Source organism: Mustela nigripes, chromosome 9 (assembly GCF_022355385.1).
Source record: "Mustela nigripes isolate SB6536 chromosome 9, MUSNIG.SB6536, whole genome shotgun sequence".
Lineage (NCBI taxonomy): Eukaryota > Metazoa > Chordata > Mammalia > Carnivora > Mustelidae > Mustela > Mustela nigripes.
In genome coordinates this window covers 75,993,857-76,013,841 of record NC_081565.1, presented here as the reverse complement: position 1 = coordinate 76,013,841, position 19,985 = coordinate 75,993,857, and the positions used below count along the sequence as shown (strand labels likewise).

The following is a 19,985-nucleotide window of genomic DNA, read 5'->3' as shown; positions in this document are numbered from 1 at the left end:
CCCGCCGCGCCGAAGCTGCCCGCCCGAGAGCCAATTAGCGCTCGGCGAGACGGCGGCCACTTCCTCGTCGCGGGGGCGCGCGCTCGGGCGGCTCGGGCGGCGGCGCGGCGGGGCGGGGCATCGCGCGGAGCGGCTCTGCCTGCGTCCGCTGGTCCGACGGCCAAGGGTGGGCGCAGATCCCTGCGGGCGCTCCGCTGCGAACCCGGCAGAAAGAAACTTTGGGGCCCCCGGAGTGCCGGCTGGCGGGGCGTTCGGCCGGCTTCTCGTGCTTGGTCTTGAGGCTCAGCCGCTCCAGGAAGCGCGATGTCGAAGCCGCCACCCAAACCGGTCAAACCAGGTAAGGGAGGCGCTCGCCGGGTCCCCTGGCCGCCGCGGGTCCCCTGGCCGCCGCGGTGCCCCGCGCTTCCTCTGCCGCTTGGCAGGGCGGACCGCGCACGTACCCGGCCTGCAGCCCCGCTCTCGGGAGCCGACCCGCCGGGATGGGTCGCTTTGTTGCGTTCGCTGCAGGGAGGGATCGTTGGGGATAGCAAGAGGATTTCGAGGATTTTTAAAATTTTATTTTATGTTTAAAGAGGAGTCGCCCTCGATATTGCAATATTGTCATTCGCGGCAACTTTCTAGTGGGTGGGATGGTTACGTCCCATTGAAGCTTGACTGGAAGACGGGGATATTGATTCCCTTAGGGGGGAAAATTATATATATGCCTTGAAATGGTCTTTTGACCACTTCCTCTTTTTTTTTTTTTTTTTTTTTTTTTTTTCGTGTATGTGCAGTGTCAAGTTAGAGTTCTTGACCGGCCGGAGCGAACGGGAAGTGCGCTGTTTGCAGGGTGGGGTGGGGGAGCGAGTCTCCTTTGGGACTTTGGAGAGGAGCCGCGTACGGCATTGCCCTCGGGATCTTGGGAAAAGCGTTTGGAAAACTCTGTGCGCGAGCCCTCGCGGCGAGAAAAATGTAGGCTGCGGCAGAGTAATCTCGGCTTGTTGCTCTTCGGAAGTGTCCCTGTAGCGTGCATTGCAAGTCCTTTGCCTCCGCTTCCCCCAGGGAGTTTGCCCTGCGAAACTGGAGAGGTCGAGGTGACCAGTTCCCTCAAAGCGCTGGTCGTGGCGGGTAGTCTGTGCATTTTTTATTCTATTCTTAGCCTGTTTTCTGTGATAGGGAAACTCGAGAATGTAACAGAGAGTGACGTATTTCAATTCAAGACTGTAACAAACTCGTGCATTCATTTGGTGAGTAATTACGGGAAACGTAGGATGTGGAAGATAAATGGCTTTGATGCACTTTGGGGCGTTTCCTTAGAATCTCCCCTAATTTAAGTATAGCACGAGCTGAAATGTATCCACTTAACATCAAACTTCGAAGTGACCGTGGTTGCAGGCAGTACACCTTTCATGATTTTCTAGTTTTCTTTCTTCATCATCACACAGTGGCGGTTTCAAGTCATTTTATATGAAAATTAAGTACATACTCCTATACTTGACAGTCATTCACTGGGGACTGAATTTTTTTTTGTTGGGCTGGGTGTGAAGGAAGTTGCGGGGACTTTGGCTTTGCGGTGAGCAGAGATGGGGTGTGGCTAGTATTGGGCTCCCTGCTTTTTTATAAGTGGAATCTGTTGAGGGGTTTGCTTTTTAAGTGCATGTGTAGGAGGTGGCAGCTTTCTCAATTTGGATGTAAATCAGGACCTCAAGCACCCAACAAAGCAGAGTTGTTCTTTGCTGGCTAAACAAAGTACTTTATTTTGAAGAATGACCCGAGAAGTTAGCTGTTCAAGAGGTTTTTCATCTCCAGACTTTAAGTGATGTCAGTGCTGCGGCTGGAGGGGCACTGACTGTGGTGTGCAAGCGTGTCCATGACTTGTGCGTACACTGGTTTGGTTGAAGGATCGGATTGTTACCAGTTAGGGATACACACCCAGGAAACCATCTTCGCGGTTGGACCTGGCTGCTTTCTCCTTCTCTTTAGCAAATCAGAAAGCAGAGGGTTGAAAATGTCTCCTGTTTCAGAGATGGTTTTGACCCCATACTGATTTATAAATGAGCTCCAAACTCAAGGTCAGCGTAGACTTCAGTTTGTTAGTTTACGAATTTACAATGAGAAATACTACTTTCAGCCCGCCTGGAAACGTTGGGTGGCCTGGCTTAATTGAAAACAAAACTGTCCTATTACTGGTCTACATTTACTGTGTGCCCGGCACTGATGTAATCACTTTACATATATTAACTCATTTGCTCCTCCTCACCCTGTGAGGTCAGGACCATTATTGTTTCCATTGCACAGGTTGGGAAATTAAGGCATGGCACAGAAAGGTTAAGTCACTTGCCCAGAGTCAGTGGCCCAGTGAGGGAGGAACAGGCAGGATTAGTAAGCACTCAAGTAGTCTGATTTAAGAATCTGCATTCCTGGGGCTCCATGAAGGCTCAGTCGATAAGCATCTGCCTTTGGTTCAGGTGATGATCCCAGCGTCCTAAGATCTAGCTCCACACAGGCACCCGGCTCTGCCAGAAGCCTGCTTCTCCCTCTCCCACTCCCCACGCTTGTGTTCTCTCTCTCTCACTGTCTCTCTGTTAAATAAATAAACAAAATCTTAAAAAAAAAAATCTGCTTTCCTAGTCATAATGCTCTTCTGCCTTATATCACCATTCCTGTGTGAGGTCTTACGTAGTTTTGAACTAGTGAGTGGAAGTGGAAAGGAAAATGCCTCTCGTCCTCAGTCAGATCTTGTGGTCACAGATGCACAGAAAGGGTTGGTAGCCCTGAGGAGAGTAAGCTTGACTTCCTTGTCCTGCAGGCAAGATGCATGGGTGAAAAGTGTCTGAAGCTATTTGGAATTGGGAGTAGATGGTTGTATTAAATTTTTGATTTCCTGGTTTGTTTATACTGAGCCTCATCCCAGATGAGAGTTTAGAAAGAAGGGAAGAAAAAAAGAAAGAAAGGGCCAAATAGAGGGAAGAATAAGAGGGAGCCAGAGAAAAGGTTAACTTACAGACATGTGTGTCCTAAGGTCCGCCAAGGTTTCTGAAGAGTAGCTATAGATTTGGCTCTTGGCTTCCTGCATAAAGGTAAAAAAATCAATTATAAGATTCCTACTCTTTGTAACGATAAAATGTGTTACTTTCTCCAAGAAGAGATATGTTGATGGTACTGAGATCCAAAAAGCTTCCCATGCGGCCTCTCAAAGTGTTGGAGCGGACTGCCCATCTCTGTTAAGAAACACAAGCAGGGCATCCTGATGGTGGTCCCTCTAGCTTCCTGCAGGGCAAGACCCGGGCAAAACAGCATGGTTCAATTCCATCGGCTGTGCTGAAGAGTAGTGTATCTATTGGGATGATTGGCATATATCCCATAAAGAGACTCTTTTCTCTTGTACCTTCCTAAGGTTATACCAGACTTTGGGTTTGTAGCCACATCCAAAATTCATTTGCTAAACATTTCTTGATGTATGCAGCTAATGTTTTTGGCCTTGTGCTAGACATTGGGGTTCCTGGGAACAATAAAATAAGGTCTCCTCCATGAAAATATTGAGTCTGATGGGGGAGATTTAGGTATATATAGATAATAACTTAAGTTGACCCCTATCCGTAATTGGATGGCTGATCTTTTACCCATTTTGTTAGGAAAAAATCTTGTCATTAAAAATAAAAGTAATATTTTTTTCTTCTTTATTTTTTTCTTCAAACCTTGTAGTACATTTTTAATGGGAAAGTTAGAAAATACATATAGAAAAATGTATGAAAATATAAATTTTATCCCTACTTATCTGGCGATAATCACTGCTTTCTATCAGGTGTTATTTTTCTTCATCAAATTTTCATTAAAAAAAGAAAATACAAGCAATTATTTTCAGAATGGAGTCTCAGTTTCAATTTTCAAGTGTTTTACTGTTGATTGGCTTGTTTCCTATAGTGGGTATACTGTTGCCGAAGCTCTGCTTGAAAAATCAATTTTCATGTTTTTGACCTTTCCTTGCCTACTGATGTCTTTTTTTTTTTTTTTTTAAGATTTTTTTCATTTATTTGAGAGAGAGAGAGAGAGTGCAAGAGAGCAAGAGTGAGAGAGCATGAGCGGGGAAGAGGGAGAAGTAACCACCCCATCGGGCAGGGAGCCCAATGTGGGGCTCCATCCCAGGACCCTGGACCATGACCCAAGCCTAAGGCAGATGCTTAACCCACTGAGTCACCCAGGCGCCCCTCCTACTGAGGTCTTTCTGTAGGGTCACTTTTGGCCACTCAAGGTCTGTCATTGAAACTCTCCCCTCTCATTGTTAGATGTGCCACCAAGGTGCTAAGCTGCTAAAAAATGTCATGTTTCATGGTCTTCAGTTCATTCATCGTGGGACCCTCCTCCTTCTTCGGGACCAGTGTGGCCTCTCAGGTTTATCCATCAAGCTCTTTGGTTCTTGTCGGCTACCCTCCCAAGCCTTGCAGTTCAATTAGGGTGAACCCGCAGGGCATGGTAGAGTGTAGATGACACCTTGTGTTCTCACAAAAACTCTTCTTTTTAAAAGACACTTTATTCTGAGACTGTGTCCTATAAAAATGGCCAAAGGATATTGAGTGAGATTTGGACTAGAATGCTCTCGTTCTAAGTCAGTTTGATAACCCTCCACTGTAGTTGGAAGCCAGAGGTCTGACCTTGACCAGTTCTTTCAAATGGCTTATTGATTTTGGTGGTGGAAGTAAAGCAGCATAAATATTTTATGTGTCTTAGGAAAATAAATTCATGGGACTTTGAAGAAGCAAATGCCAGTATTTTGGGTTCTTTTGTATTTACAGTAAAAACATCATAAGCTTCAAAGATGTCACCCATATGCTGCTTATATAACATTTTTGAGAGGAAAAAAAGGCTTCTTCTAAAATGATCTGAGCTTTTGTGTATTTTTTTCCGCTCTGAATAAATGAATTAGTCAAAGGCGAGAGTATGGGATTGGCTGGAAATACACATATGGGTAGTGTCCTTCTTAAACTTCATGCTCCATGGATGCCTGGTGGCATCAAAGTTCAGGAAGCATTTTGGAAATTCCAGAATGATGGTGATGATTACAATAGGAATACTTAACATTTATTTGGCCCTGAGTGTCAGGTACTGTGCAAAGTGCTTGATATGTTCCATCTCATTTAATTATTCTAACTTCCCTATGAGGTAGGTCCTAATATCCCCATTTTTCTGGGTGAAGTAGGACTTAGTGAGGTTAAGTAAACCACTTAAGGTCTCAGAGCTAGGAAGTGGTTGGTTTGACCTGGGAATGGAACACAAACTTTAAGTGGAAGCTGTGCTTTTTGGGCAGAGAAATCTATGAAGACTCCATTAGTTTGGACCGACTTTTGTTGGGCAGTCAGCTTCATTAACTTACGCAATTGTATTATTTGCAATTTTGTTGTTTAACTCCCCTCTTTCAGTGCATCTGTATTAGGCTATTAGACACTTTTTAAGAGTAGAATAACCTTTAGTTTTCTTGTACCTTTGCAGCAACTAAACTTTTTTGTTCATGGCAAATAAATACAAACTCTTGATACATAACCAAGTTTTTGTCTGGAAGAAGGTGGGGTAGTCCAGGGTTGGGTACCTCTTAAAGCTTTACTATAAAGCAGCAAAGGCTGCATGCAGTATCCATTAGCACTAGTTCTGGAAATAGTGGGGTGAACATTCACACAGCTTGACTCCCTCTTCTTATGTTTCAACATTCACACAGCTTGACTCCGGTGTGACTAGTGCCATGAACTTTTCTGACATACTTGTGTAAGGGAGGGAAAATAAAACCTTTCCTCTCTACCCTCTTATGTTCTGTTTCTGGGTCCTGCAAATTAAGCTGACACAAAATCAGATTAACAGGAAGAAAAGGCATACAAGTTTAGTTGATATTTTCAGGTTTACCTGCACAGGGGCTGTGCAGAAAAGAGGTGAAAATCCAAAGAAGGGGTAGATTTGGAAGATTATTGGCCATTTTAACAAAGGGTGATACATTGTGGAGAAGTGATGAAAGGAAAGAGGGGTTTTGTTTTCTAGAGGCAGTACATTGTGGGAAGGTAAATATATGGGGAAACTAGTGGAAGCTAAGGGTTATTTTAGTAAGGTTTCTTTATGCAAACACATTTAGATGTCATCTCCATCTGATAGTAAGAGTTGTTCTCTTGTATGGAGCAGAACTCCTTCACAAGGGGAATTTATGCCCTGCTTTTAGGCAAGTGAGGGGAAGGTAGAGAGTTCTTCTGTGTCTGCTTTTTCTCAGTAGAGGTCATTTCGGGTCAGAATAATTCTTACACCTAGTGGCATACTAGGTGGCATATTGTGATCTGCATTTACTTCATACCTCATGTCCAGTGAAAACCATTGCCAAAGTAGTACTCAGTTGCTTAGTGCTTAGGGGAAGACAAAATACATGAGAGAAGTAGACTGAGAGAAAGAGAGAGGCAGAGAGAGAGCAGGAGAGGGATGCAGAAGCAACTTTCAGTGGACTGATGGGAGCTGTCACATCAAGATTGTCTTATCACTTTGGGTTGCCAGGGTGGCTCAGTCAGTTAAGTGTTTACCTTTGGTTCAGGTTTGGGATGGAGCCCCATATCAGACTCCCTGCTTAGGGGAGAGCCTGTTTCTCCTTCTCCCTCTGGTGCTCCCCCTGCTTAGGTGCTTGTGTGCACTTGCTCTCTCTGACAAATAAATAAATAAAATCTTAAAAAAAAAAAGATTTTCTATCAATTTGTCAATACTTCAAAAAAGCTGGGCATGTGGGTGCCTTAGTCAGGTAAAAGTCAGCCTTTGGCTCAGGTCATGATCCCAGGGTGCTGGGATCGAGCCCCTTGTCAGGCTCCCAGCTCAGCGGGGAGTCTGCTTCTCCCTCCTCCCCTCTGCCTGCTTATGCTCTCTCTCTCTCCCTGGCAAAAATAAAGTCTTTAAAAAAAAAAATTCAAAAAAGCTTAAAAAAAAAAAACCTTCACAAAAAAGCCCCCTCCCTCCGAAAAACATACTCAAGTATATTAAAGGAGTTTGGGGACAACATTGCAGATAACAGCACAGAGAGAGTTCCCCATGTGCTTTTGAACAAGGCTTGACAGTGCATTGCGTCTGTTTAATCAGATCCCCATTGATGCACATCTAGATTGTTTCCCTGTTTAGTTAGTTACAACAGCCTTGTTCCTTACTAGGGTGGGAGTAAATCCCTGAGGGACGGTCCTGGCAGTGGATTGTTGTAGCAGAGTGTATGGGCAATGTCGTTTTCTTTCTTTCTTTCTTTCTTTTTTTTTTTTTTTTTAAGATTTTATTTATTTATTTGACAGACAGGGATCACAAGTAGGCAGAGAGGCAGGCAGAGAGAGAGGGGAAAGCAGGCTCCCGGCCGAGTAGGGAGCCCGACGCGGGGCTCGATCCCAGGACCCTGCAATCATGACCTGAGCCACTGAGCGACCAGGCGCCCCGCAATGTTGTTTTCACAGACGTTTCCAAAATGCTCTCTAAAGAGGGTTTTACCACTAGACCTTCCTACCAAAAACGTGTGTGCATGCCTTAAACAGAAACTTCACGATGCATGGGCTGGGAGATGGGAATCGAGAGGCTGGGCCACAGTCCAAGGCAGAGAGTTCGAGGAAGCTGGGAGGGTGTCATCTAAGCGGGGAAATTTAAGCAGAGTCTGGAATGCTGTGTCGGAGTTCGGTAGGCAGAAGAGGGGAGACCATCTTTGAACTCAGGCAAAATGAGATCACTTGGTGTGCTCTTCTCTTCCTTTGCTTGACTGCATAGGGCTAGTCTTCTCTCAGAGAAGCCAAGGAGACAAGGTGGACGCATGTGGAAGCTGTGACCTGGAGAAGTTTGTTCCGAATTAAAGAGAAAGCCATTTGCCTTGTGCTAACAGTTTGTGGAAAAAACAGAAAGCGAGACTTGGGGTGCCGGCCCGTGGGTCCTCTGGGTTCGCATCTGCGTATCCGTCTATCAGGACGTCAACGATAGCTATGGTGTTTGGGGGAAGCCATGTGTTAGGGTCACAGCTCAAAGTCACTTCAGTCACTGGTGGGACTGCTGTGGCCACTTCCTCCTAATGGATTCTCGCTTGTTGTTTCCCACTTTATGTTTGGGCGGCTGTCGAGTTTTCAGAGAGTCACAGGGCAAATTCCTCAACTTGCTTTTAGGGTCCGAGTTGGTGGGGAGAGTTTTGTATTTGCATTTTGGTTAGCGTGGGATTTTAAAACTCATTAGCATCCCTTAGAATTTGATAAACTACTCTGATTTAATATTCTTGGGCCCAAAGAATGCCCTGAACAGGAGTCCTTTCCTAGCCTCTTGGTCCTGATTTCCAGGGAGCCTGAGGTGATCTGAATTTAAATTAAGAAAGGCCTTAGAGACTAGCTGGTTTACTCTCCCGCTGGAGGGTCTGTCTCGGGCCCCTTACAAGGGTCTGGAGGCAGCCTTGAAGTCTTTCTGGCATCCCTACACTCCAGGGGTTTTGCTTGATTCTGGGAAACTTGTATATTTCTATCAAGGGAATCCCTCATCAGGGCAGAGAGACTTAAATCAACTCACTTGCATGAGACAAAGAAATGACTTCCTCCTGGAGAGTATTCTGGGGTGGCTCTGTCTTCTAGAAACCTCTTGACCCAATCCATTACGTGCGGACACCTGCCTCCAAGTCCCAGGTCTCCGAGCGTGCTAGGGGCAGCCAGGCAGAGCGAAGTCCCTTTTGCCTTTTGCCACAGTTGGCAGGTCTCTCAGACTCCAGATTTGGAAGGTTCCAGAAAGTCTTAGATTTCCTTGCTTGAAAACACCAGAATCTGAAGACGTTCTCTAAAATGTTGCTTACGCAGGTTTACAGGATTCTACGGCTGCATTTGGGCCTCTTGTTTTGATGAGTCAGTGTGAGTTTGTCGATAGTAACCCAGAGAACAGAAGGTATTCTTGCTGGTTTTTTTTTTTTTTTTTTTTGGGTAAGGAAGCTGGCTGTGGAGCATTGCAGCAGAAACCTGTCCCTCCAGAGTTCATCTCTGAATGGTGCGTCAGGTCGACATTGTCCTCAGCCTAATTTTTCTGTTAGGGAATAATAATAATAATAATAACGACGATGATGATGATGTTAGGGATTCCTCCGCACTCAGGTTCTTCATTAGAGTCACCCAAGCAGCTGCCCTCTGGGACCTGGGCCTCTGAGAAGTGGGAGTCACGGCTTAGGGGGACCGCCTACTTGGTCTTTCAGGGAGCCTGTCCCCTCGACAGGGCTGCCTCTTGTCCTTGCCCAATGCCTTCCTACTCTCAACGACCAGTTCTGTACCTAAGTACTGGGGCTCTGAAGGGTGCCCCGCACTTGACCCTGGCTTGGTAGGAGCTCTGTTCTCCACAGTGGACTCCTGCCCATTTCCTGATTTCTGCTCGACACCAGGTCTCTCCTGTGTCTTGACATCTGGCCCAGCACTCTGTGTTGAGCAGCACTGGGAAATCTGCTCCTTAGTCTCTCCTGAGTCCTGGTCATTGGCTGCTTTTTCCCTTCTTGGATACGTGCTCCCTGTCACACGGACCTTTGGCCAACACATCGGTGCCTTTCTGATGTACTGTGTCCGAAAGACTAGTATGGGTCTGTGTCTACTGTTTTGTTTGTTTTTAAATTTTATTTATTTGAGAGAGGGAGAGAGAGTGAGAGCATGAGCAGGGAGAGGGGCAGAGGCAGAGGAAGAGAATCTCAGGTAGACTCTGCACTGAATGCTGAGCCTGTTCTAGGGCTCCATCTCCCAACCCCAAGATCATGACCTATGCGATCATCGTGACCTGAGCCAAAATCAGGAGCCAGATGGTTATCTGCCTGAGCCACCCAGGTGCCCCACCTGCTCTGATTTCACTTAGACTCGAGCTACCAAGGACAGGGGAGTTTGTTTTGTCTGTTGTTTCTGCTTTTTTTCTCAGTTGCCTGGAGCAAGATGACCTTGGGTGGCCTTGCAGAAATGTGTCCCATGAGATTCCAGTTGGGACAATTGCAAAAAAAATATGTGTGTGTGTGTGTGTGTGTATGTGTATAATTCATGAACGGCTATTGGGACGTTGAGGACTTTTAATATTTGGAAAACATGTAAAGTTAACTCTAACTCAGTAACATCAAGCCTGTAGATTGGAGCTCTAAGAATATATATATTCTGCTAGTTTTTTGAAATTAAGTCTCCGTAAAATATTGTTCTTCCATCTTTTTCCTGTCCGTTTGGGAGGTGACTGTTTTAAGCCATGGACTCAAGTTCAGAGCTTGCTTGGTAGAAAGTCTCAGGAAGGTTTCAGAGCTTCTCTTAGCCCACCCATCACTTTGTAAGTTATGTAGGGCTCACACAGAAACCAGAAGCCTTTTTTAAAAAAGCAATTGAAAGAGAGAGATTGAGGACGAGTTTATGTGCATGAGTGGGACCGACCGAGGGAGAGGGAGAGACCATCCCAGGCAGCCTCCGTGCTCAGCGTGGAGCCCCAGGTGGGGTTTGATCTCACAACCCAGAGCTGCAACCAAGATTTGGATGCTTAACCAACTGTGCCACCCAGGTGCCCCTCTTTTTTCTTTTTTTTTTTTTTAAAGGAAGCAACATTTATATACTCATAGGGTTATAATGACAAATTTAAGAATGTAGCATTGTGATGATGGGAATAAATGTGATTGCTATAATTTTAGAACTCAAAAAGAATTCTGTTCATAGTGGAAAACCAAATGGGAAGTTACTGTCCCCGAGAGCACAGAGTTTTCCTCTTCTCTCCCTGGGGGCAGAAGTGATTTTCACTGTCATCGCATCCACATTGTATACAGCAAATGTTTCTTCGGGCTCAAGGGTTTGGGAGGGGGCTGAGTTCTTCCTAGACATTTTAGGGAAAATTCCAGTGTCTCAGTCCCCTGCCTTCCCCCCACCGATGACCCCACGTTCAGAGAATGATACATGATCTTCTGGACATCCGTTAATGAAAAAGAGTTAACAACACACACAAATTCCGGGAGCTCATTGCAGCCCCAGGAACAGGTGTCGAAGGTGCTGTGGGTCTTTCTTAGAGCTGCTGAGGTTAGTTGTTGAATGTGAATGTATGACCCTGGGGAGTGCCATCCAGGCTCCTGCCCAGAGGTTAGGGAGATTTTCCTAAGAATGGTCCTGTAATTACCCTGTTTTAATTACAACCCAAGAACGCCACAGCTTTTCATTTGTCCTGCCTTGCCGCTCTTCAGGGGAAATCCAAGTTCATTCTCTCACATCCTTCTTCCTCCTCCCCAGGCCCAATTCTGGGAAAATACCTGAGCATTTCTTTGGGTCTAACATTCTCCCCTGGCCTTTTCTGGAGTTACTTGGACTCCTTGGGTTTTCCCAGACCTCCAGACCTCTGTCTAGCCCCTCCTTCCCATAAATAGTCTGGACTTTGGGGACCCAGGCAAGTTGGGAGGAAGAATGGGTCAATCACCTGGGCCATCGCCCTGCCTGGGCCACACCTTCAGCAAGGTGCCACGTGCGTGGGGCCCTGGGATGGCGGTGGGTGGAGCTTCCACCAGCGTGTTCTGGCCCGCGTGTCCAGGGCCACTAAGTGAGGCTCAGCACTTTCACAGTCCATCAGAATGCAGCCCTCTGGAACACTTAGTGAACCCTGGGAAGGGGCACCCTTGTGTGTCTTGAGAGAGGCTGAAATTAGGGAAATAGTTTCTAATTTAAAGGCTGTTGTCCTAGTAAGTAGCTGATGAAGAAGTAACTATCTTAGACCTCTTGTTGGTTTCCTATGGGCGTCCTCTCTAGACCCACTCCCTAGTTTCGGTTCTGTTGTAATTTGGGATTTTTTTTTTAATTTTAAGATTTTATGTATTTATTTGAGAGAGAGAAGGAGAGAGCATGAGATGGGGGAGGGTGGGAGGGAGAAGCAGGCTCCCTGTGGAGCAGGGAGCCGGATGCGGGACTCAATCCTGGGATTCCAGGATCATGACCTGAACTGAAGGCAGTTGCTTAACCAACTGAGCCACCCAGGCACCCGGGATATGGGTTTTGGCAGAGTTTCTTATATGTGTTGCAGAAAATTTGAATCCTTTTGTTTCCTGAATGAGGGGAGCTCAGTTTCAAGGTTATTGCTTATTCATTGCTCTCTACTTAGTTTTTCCTGCTGTGTTTGATAATATTTCTCACTCATCCAGAGTTTGTATTAGTATACGAGAGCCTTTGTATTGAGTAGAAATAGAAAAATGCCCTCAGCTACAGCTCTGTCCCCTGTGTGTCTATCAGGTAAACTTCAAGTAAGCACCTTCTTTAAGCTTGGGTCTATGTCTCTAGAGAGTTTCTCTTTTTTTGTTCTTAGATACAGTGTATTTCTTTGTCCCTATATCCAGTTTTAAAGGGATTCTGTTTTAAATAAAGGAGACATTTTTATCATCCTGTTTTCTTCCTGGCATGAGTCTTTATTAGAGGGCTAAGACCAAGGCCATTTTTTTTTTTTTTAGCAGCTTTTTATTTTCTAAATACAACTGTAATTTTCCAATGAATTGGGCGTTCATGAAGTCTGAAGTTTAAGCTTGTCCATTTATTATTTGCTCAAATTAAAAAAATTCTCTTGAATTAAAAATAATTTCCAGGGGCGCCTGGGTGGCTCAGTGGGTTAAAGCCTCTGCTTTCAGCTCGGGTCGTGATTCCAGGATCCTGGGATCGAGCCCCACATGGGGCTCTCTGCTTGGCAGGGAGTCTGCTTCCCTTCCTCTCTCTCTGCCTGCCTCTCTGCCTACTTGTGATCTCTGTCTGTCAAATAAATAAATAAAATCTTAAAAAAAAATTTCCAAGGCCATTTTTAGTATTTTGTATTCAGAGAGTGTTTCATTTTTGCCATGAGTACCAGATACCTAAATCTGAATAAATTCCCATTTGGTCTCTGGACAGTGGTTATACACATAAATTAAATGCTCTGGCCTGCTGTTTTTTTTTTCAGACTGTGAGTGGTGACCCAGTGGTAGGTCATGAAGTCTATATAGTTTGTCACGACTAGCATCTTTTTTTTTTTTTTTAAGGATTTATTTATTTTGGAGACAGAGAGAGCACACAAATGAGCACCGGGGGTAGGGACAGAGGAGAAGAAGACAATCAAAAGCAGACTCAGCAGAACACAGAGTTCTTCGAGGGGACTCACTCTCACAACCCTGAGATCATGCCCTAGACCTGAGCCAAATCCAAGAGTCACATACTTAATCGACTGAACCATCTAGGCACCCCTGTCAGGACTAGCATCTCAATAAAAAAAGAAGGAAAGAGAATAGAGCAAGAATAGAAAATTTCAGAGGGGATCATTCAAAGTAAGGATAAGCATTTTTTTTTTTTTTAAGATTTTATTTATTTATTTGACAGACAGAGATCACAAGTAGGCAGAGAGGCAGGCAGAGAGAGAGGAAGGGAAGCAGGCTCCCTGCGAAGCAGAGAGCCCAATGCGGGGCTCGATCCCAGGACCCTGAGATCATGACCCAAGCCAAAGGCAGAGGCCTTAACCTACTGAGCCACCCAGGCGCCCCAGGATAAGCATTTTTTCGTGAAACAGTGTTTCATTGTCTGTGTGTTTCCTAAGCCCTGATGCACAATATGTTTCTTAATGTAGGTCTCAGAAATATCTGAGAAACCTGTGCCCTGTCTGTGCTCATGTCAGCATTTCTCCCACCCAGCCTCAGGCACCTGTTTCCTTCACGCTCGTCCTGGTTCCTCCGCGCTGGTCCTGGTCTCCAGGCGTCTGGGCCTGTATTCTGGGTCTGCCCTGCCCCTCTTTCATTGGCAACTCCTCTTATCCTGCCAAAACCAAAGTGGATGCCACCTCTGGTACAGCCTGCACTGTCCTACGAGTCTCCGCACGGTCGGCATGACGCACACTTTCCTCCATCTGAATTCTCACCCCTCTAAGCACAGTTGGCAATGTGGTTGCTGGTCTCCCCAGAGGTTTTGTGTGTGTGTGTGTGTGTGTGTGTGTGTGGTGAGATCAAGGAGACAAAGAGGACTCATAATAAAAAAATACCCTGCTAGGGTGCCTGAGTGGCTCAGTCGGGTAAGCCTCTGACTCGGTTTTGGCTCAGGTCATGATCTCAGGGTCGTGAGATCAAGCCCTGCATCTCGCCGCTATTCAGCATGGAATCTGTTTGAATTCTCTCCCTTGCATCCCCTCCCCATACACGCATGCTTTCACAAATAAATAATATCTAAAATATAAAAAAAATAAATACCCTGTGGATAGAGTACAAATAACATGTAACTTACATTTCAATAGGGCATTAAAAGAAAACACGTTTTCCTGATAATACATGGAATTCGTATTCTTTATGGGCAACTGAGAAAATTAAGAAAATAAACATGGCTCATAGTAGTATCACCCAAAGTAATTGTTAGCATTTTGATATTTTCTTCAACTGTTTCTTCCATGCATATCTTTGTTTTGCACAGGTAATCATAAATGTAATAATACTACCAGCCTTTTTTATGTAACACTAAAGCATAATCACATCCCCAAAAAGCTGATTTTTTTTTTTTTTTTTTTTTTGAGAGAGAAGGGGTGTGTGTGCGCACGTGGGCTCTGGTGGTAGGGGAGGGGCAGAAGGTGAGAAAGAATCTAAAGCAAACTCCCCAAGAGCCCCCCCTCCCGAAAAGCTGATTTTTCAAGGTCACAATAAACCTTTTTAAATTACTATTGTTGGACGTCTATTCCAACATATGTACACCTTTACATGTTCTTTCTATAATTCTATATTCATAGGTGTTGAATGTGGGCTGAATGTTTATGTGCCTCCAAAGTTCCTGTGTCAAAGCCCTAACCCCAGTGTGATGGTGTCTGGAGACGGAACTCGAGGAAGCATTAGGTTTAGAGGAGGCCATGAAGGTGGGGCCCACGTGGTGGGGTTAGTGGTTTTGTAAGAGAGACTCTCTCTGTGTGTCCTTGCACACAGGAAGGGCCGTGCGAGCACACGGTGGGCGAGCAGCCGTCTGCCTGGCAGGAAGAGGGTTCTCACCAGAAACCAAATTGGGTAATATCTTGATGTTGGACTTCTCAGCCTCCAGAATGGTGAGAAATTAATGTCATGGTGTTCAGACCACCCAGTCTGTGACATTTTGTTATGGTGGCGTGAGCAGATTAAAGACAGTAGCTGTAGGGTTCAAAAATGACAATTTTAAACTCACATTGAATCCTTGTATTGTCCATAAGAGGTATAAATAATATTACATATCATGCTTTGTTGGCTTAACAAAAGCATGAAGATTTCTTGGCTGGGGTGTTGTAAATGTTAAATTCTCAGATCTAGAGGAATGGGATTTGGGTAAATGCCTGCCTTGATAGTGGGGATAAAGACGCAAGGAATAGCCCCCCCCCCCACCAGATTAGCTAAAGATTTGTAGCAGCTTGTAATAGCTAACACTTGTGGGCACAGAAAGTGCCTCAGGAACAGCACTCAGTGCTTTATGTACATTGATTTGTCTTGCTGAATCCCAGCATGTGGGCATCGAAAGCTCAGATCTCTGAGCCACATCCAGAGTTCAGAGCATGAGCTCTGAGTCAGACAACCTGGGATTACACCCATCTCTGCCCCCTTGTTAGCTGTGTAGACCTGGAGTAGCTACTTCACTTCTCTAACCTCAGCTTTTTCATCTGTAAAATGGGCTAATGAATACATAAAGTATTTTCGGCCCAGGATTACTTTGAGGATCAAATGAGTTGTGGCAAGTCAGCACTTTGTATGGTGCCTGGCACATGGTAGGTGTCCCATAAAAATGAGTTTAGATGGGTAATACCATTTTGGATGAAAGATTTTAGTGTCAGAGGATCTTCTGTTTCAGCCTTGGGTGTATAGATGACCAGTCATTTCACATAGGATGGGGCTGAGAACCACACTGCTTGTGGTCTGTGAGAGAGCGATTTGAGCCCTTCATGCTGTGATGCTCCTGTGGTCTGACTTGTTACCAACAGGAGAAGGGACCAGAGGAGAGGGGGGCGCAGACTTTCTTCGGTAAAGGTCCAATTGGGAAATATTCTAGGCTTTGTGAGTCACAGATGGTTTCTGTTGCAACGATTCAACTCTGTCACCGCAGAGCGAGAGCAGCCATAGATGGTGTGCAAATACGGGCTCCGTTCCAATAAAACTTTATTTATGGACACTGCAATTTACATTTCAGATAAATTTCATGTGTCTTGAAATAGTAATATTCTTTGACCCTCCCACTTGCCCCCAACCATTAAAAAATGCAAAACCATCTTAGTTCCTGGGTCACAGAGTAACCAATTGTTGGCTGTCATGGGTCAGCCCTCTTGCCTTTTGCAAGAAAGTGGCGTGACCAGTGTTGCCTTTTTTAGTTAAATTCCAAGGATTGAAATAAAGATTCTTCTAACATTCTTTGCCGTGGGTCTCCTCAGAGTGACTTTGGAAGCAGTTTGTCTGGGAGCAAAAGGGACTTCCAGGCCACTGCTCCCTCTCTAATGTTTAGCCAGTCAAGACATACATAGTTGACAATGAGCGCGTCATTTGAAATTTTGCTCTTTGGGACTTTTATATTAGACCACGAGAAGAAATAAAAATAACCAGCAGTTATGGCTCCTGAAGACATAAAAGTCACCACATTTGCTGAAAGGCACTGAAAAAGTATAAGCAAAGGAAAAAATGGATAAGAAAGGCACAGTGTTAATAAACAGAACCCTCTTGTCAGAAAACACACTGGCTACTGTTTTTAACGAGTATGCCATTCCTGCAGCTGAAATCAAGACACGTTTCAAATTCTTCAGTTTTTTTTTTGTGGTTTTTTTTGGAGGGGGGTCGGATGAGGGGAGACAGCACTGAAGAGGTGGTATTGGTGTAAGGAGGGATGGAAATATTATGTTCATAATCTTTTTTATTAGTTATAATCCTTTAAGGTATATATGCAAATGGGATTCATTGGATTTGATTTTATTACTCCAAGAATAGAAGTTTGAGGGAAGAGACTTACCCTTACACTGGAAACTCTTAGGCATTGCTGTGCTCACAAGATGGTTGTCTCTGCAAGGCTGATAGCTTCTGGGTTTTATCTTCAAGAGCAGTGTACTTTTGTGGAATGACATGAATAGAGATGTTCACCCAGAAGCCTGTTCTGAGTTAACTACCTCCTTTATGGGTGTTGGAATCCACAAAGCCCAGGGGAGCCCATGTTGGCCCAACAAAGCACACAGCTGTTTCCTCTTACCGCGCAGTCGAAATGATGGCCTTGACTCTTGGATGTTATCACATTCTGTTTTGTTTTTGAGCAGAAAACATCCTGTTTCATCATGCATGTTTAATAGAATCATTTAAATATGTCTAGTAGAAATAGCAATATTTTTATTTGCCCTGAGAATATTCGAAGGGGGTGACGGGTGTTTCATACCGAGGGGGTATAAATCAAGAAGCAACAGTCCTTTCTCTTCAACAAATACGAGAGCTCTGTGTGGTAAATTGTACCTTTCTCTTCGACAAACAGGAGAACTCTGTGTATGTGGTAAATTCTTATTTTTCCAGGATGTTCCCTTGTTCAAAGAATTCTCTTCCTTTCCTTTCCTTCTTTCTTTTTTAAGATGTTATTTATTTATTTGACAGACAGAGATCACAAGTAGAGGCAGGCAGAGAGAGAGAGAGGAGGAAGCAGGCTCCCTGATGAACACACACACACACACACACACACACACGACCGTGAAGTTCACCTTAGCCTCAAATTTCTTGGTAAATCTGCCAGTCAGCTTCAGCTAACTGGTCAAATGGTGGAAAGCCTCACTTCAGGGTTGGTTCTGGTACGCCTAGACTTGAACGTGAACAAGGATTGTAGACTGCACAGGTAACTCTCCTTTCTCACCATGTAAGTAAGGCAAATGGGGCATGCCATTTGGATTTGTTACCGTAATATTTGCTTTGAAAAGCAGGTAGATACTCTAAATGTAACTGTGGCGGTGTCCCATTTTATGCTCTGTGTATGGAAATTCAGTCAACTGAGAGTACCAATGTCTAATTTTTATTGGGGAGTAAATATTGCAAACATTGACGATGGTGAGGCACTCAATTCTATGTGTCTGAAAATGATGCTATAAATATTAAAAAGTACAGGTATAGAGTGAGAATTAGCCTTAAGAGAGGACAGTTGCTAATAATTTGGGGGAAACCGTTGTCTCCTTTGTGGGATAGGCTTCAGTGAAATTGCATCATCAGCATTAAGCAAGTCTTCAGGCCCAGAAGGTGAAGAGGAGGGACGTCTTGACCTTGCTCTGTTTCTGTCAGGGAGGAAGGAAGGCTTGGCAAGTCTCTGGCAGAATCCTTCCAGGCAACAGCTAGGCTGGCACCCGAACATCTTGCTTTTACACAGACCTAATTTTTAAAACACTTATTCAGTTTTGCAGAAGTCTCATCAGGCCACAGTTGGTCATGCTGAGGAATTACGGCTCCTGCCCTTTTATGTCAAACGTTTAAAATGGGTCTGCCAGAATTTTTAATAATAAAATTGTGATCGTAATGAATTTTTTCAACAACATTTCAGAATTCTTCTTGTTTCCCAGCAGTCCCTTCTGTAAAGCAGTCTCTGGCTTCGGCAAATACTGATTTTCTTATTTTGGCCATTTGGCAGTATGCCAAAAGGTGTGTTTGGTAAAATTGCTAGAATAAACATGAATCTCTCCATCCATCTGTCCAGTCCCCCACGAAAGAATCTCACAAAACCATAATTGTTTCTGTCATGTGCACTGTGCCATGGTCATTTCTGTTCTATTTAATATTTTTGAAAGCCACTAAATCAGTTTCTTGATGTGCAGTTAAAAAAACGTTGAGACTTCCTGTCCTCGGTGGCGGGGGGCGGGGGCGCTGACACCGTCCTGGAGGGGTCATTTTTGTATGGAGCATCTTATCCACAAAGGATGAGACGAGGGTTTCCTCGTTAAGTTCCTTTCCCAGAAATGTAATTTAAGGTGTCAAAGGCATGTGAGGACTTCCAAACAAATGAATGGATGTCAGAGCCAAAGAATTTTCTCCAGTGGTCGTACCAGTTTAGACACCCACGCAGACAGTATGTCTGAGAATTCCGGTTGTTCTGTATCCTCCTGAACACTTAGCGTTGCCACTATTTTTCATTTTAGCTGTCATGGTGGGTATGTAGTGGTTGTCGTGGCCGTTTTATCTTTTATTTAATTTTTAATTTTTTAAAAGATTGTTTACTTGAGAGAGGGAGCAAAAGAGAGTGAGTGAGCAGGAGCGGGGGCGCGGGGCCGAGGGAGAGGGAGAGGGAGAAGCAGACTCCCCGCTGAGCAGGGAGCCCCATGCAGGACTTGATCCCAGGACCCTGAGATCATGGCCTGAGCCAAAGGCAGATGCTTAACCGACTGAGCCACCCAGGCACCCCCTGTCATGGCTGTTTTAAATGAAGTCCTTCTAAGATGTCTTGGGCCTTCGAATGTCTTTAAGCAGAATGTAAACGAAATGGTCGATCTGTCGCGGATCACTAGGTTTGGGTATTTCGAACGGTCATTCCTTTTGGGGTTGATGGTATGTCCACTCATTATAATAAGCGGTCCTTTGTCCATGCTGTCATCGCGGCTCACTCTGCAGGCTTCTCTACCCCGTCACCAACAGAGGACACACTAGACTGGAAACCGTGTTTGAGTTTTTACATCCGAGGTCCTTCAAGTGCAGTACGAGGGCCGCAGGAGCCATATGTGTACATATCTGTTGGCAGACTTCAGACACAGAAGAGTCTCGTACCCTTTGCCGGCACAGGGCCCTGTCCCAGAGTCCCTGCTCCCTGCCTTGCTTGCTGCGGACTAGGATTCCTTTACTGTCGCCGGGGTCAGCCTTCCGGTGTTTGGCTGCTGACCCGCTGACCCGCGCTCTCATCCCTGCTCTGCAGGGCCAGGGTGGGTTTGCAGGGAAAAGGGAAGGGTGTGGCCCGCGAGGGGAGGGGCCCGCGAGGGGAGGGGCCCGCGAGGGGAGGGGCCCGCGAGGGGGAGGGGCCCGCGGGGGGAGGGGCCCGCGAGGGGAGGGGCCCGCGAGGGGAGGGGCCCGCGAGGGGGAGGGGCCCGCG

General features: G+C 45.3%; 1 protein-coding gene across 2 annotated transcripts in view; it reads left to right on the top strand.

The window, feature by feature from the left end:
- Window positions 1-73: 73 nt before the first annotated feature.
- Window positions 74-19,985, top strand: part of OSTF1 (osteoclast stimulating factor 1) — a 52,896-nt gene continuing 32,984 nt past the window's right edge. Inside the window, exon 1 of one of the 2 annotated variants that reach the window (XM_059411833.1) lies at window positions 74-337. In XM_059411833.1, coding sequence (XP_059267816.1) covers window positions 304-337 — 34 coding nt within the window. In that variant the 5' untranslated portion in view covers window positions 74-303. The remainder of the gene's footprint in view (window positions 338-19,985) is intronic. The other variant, XM_059411834.1, reaches the window with a different exon arrangement.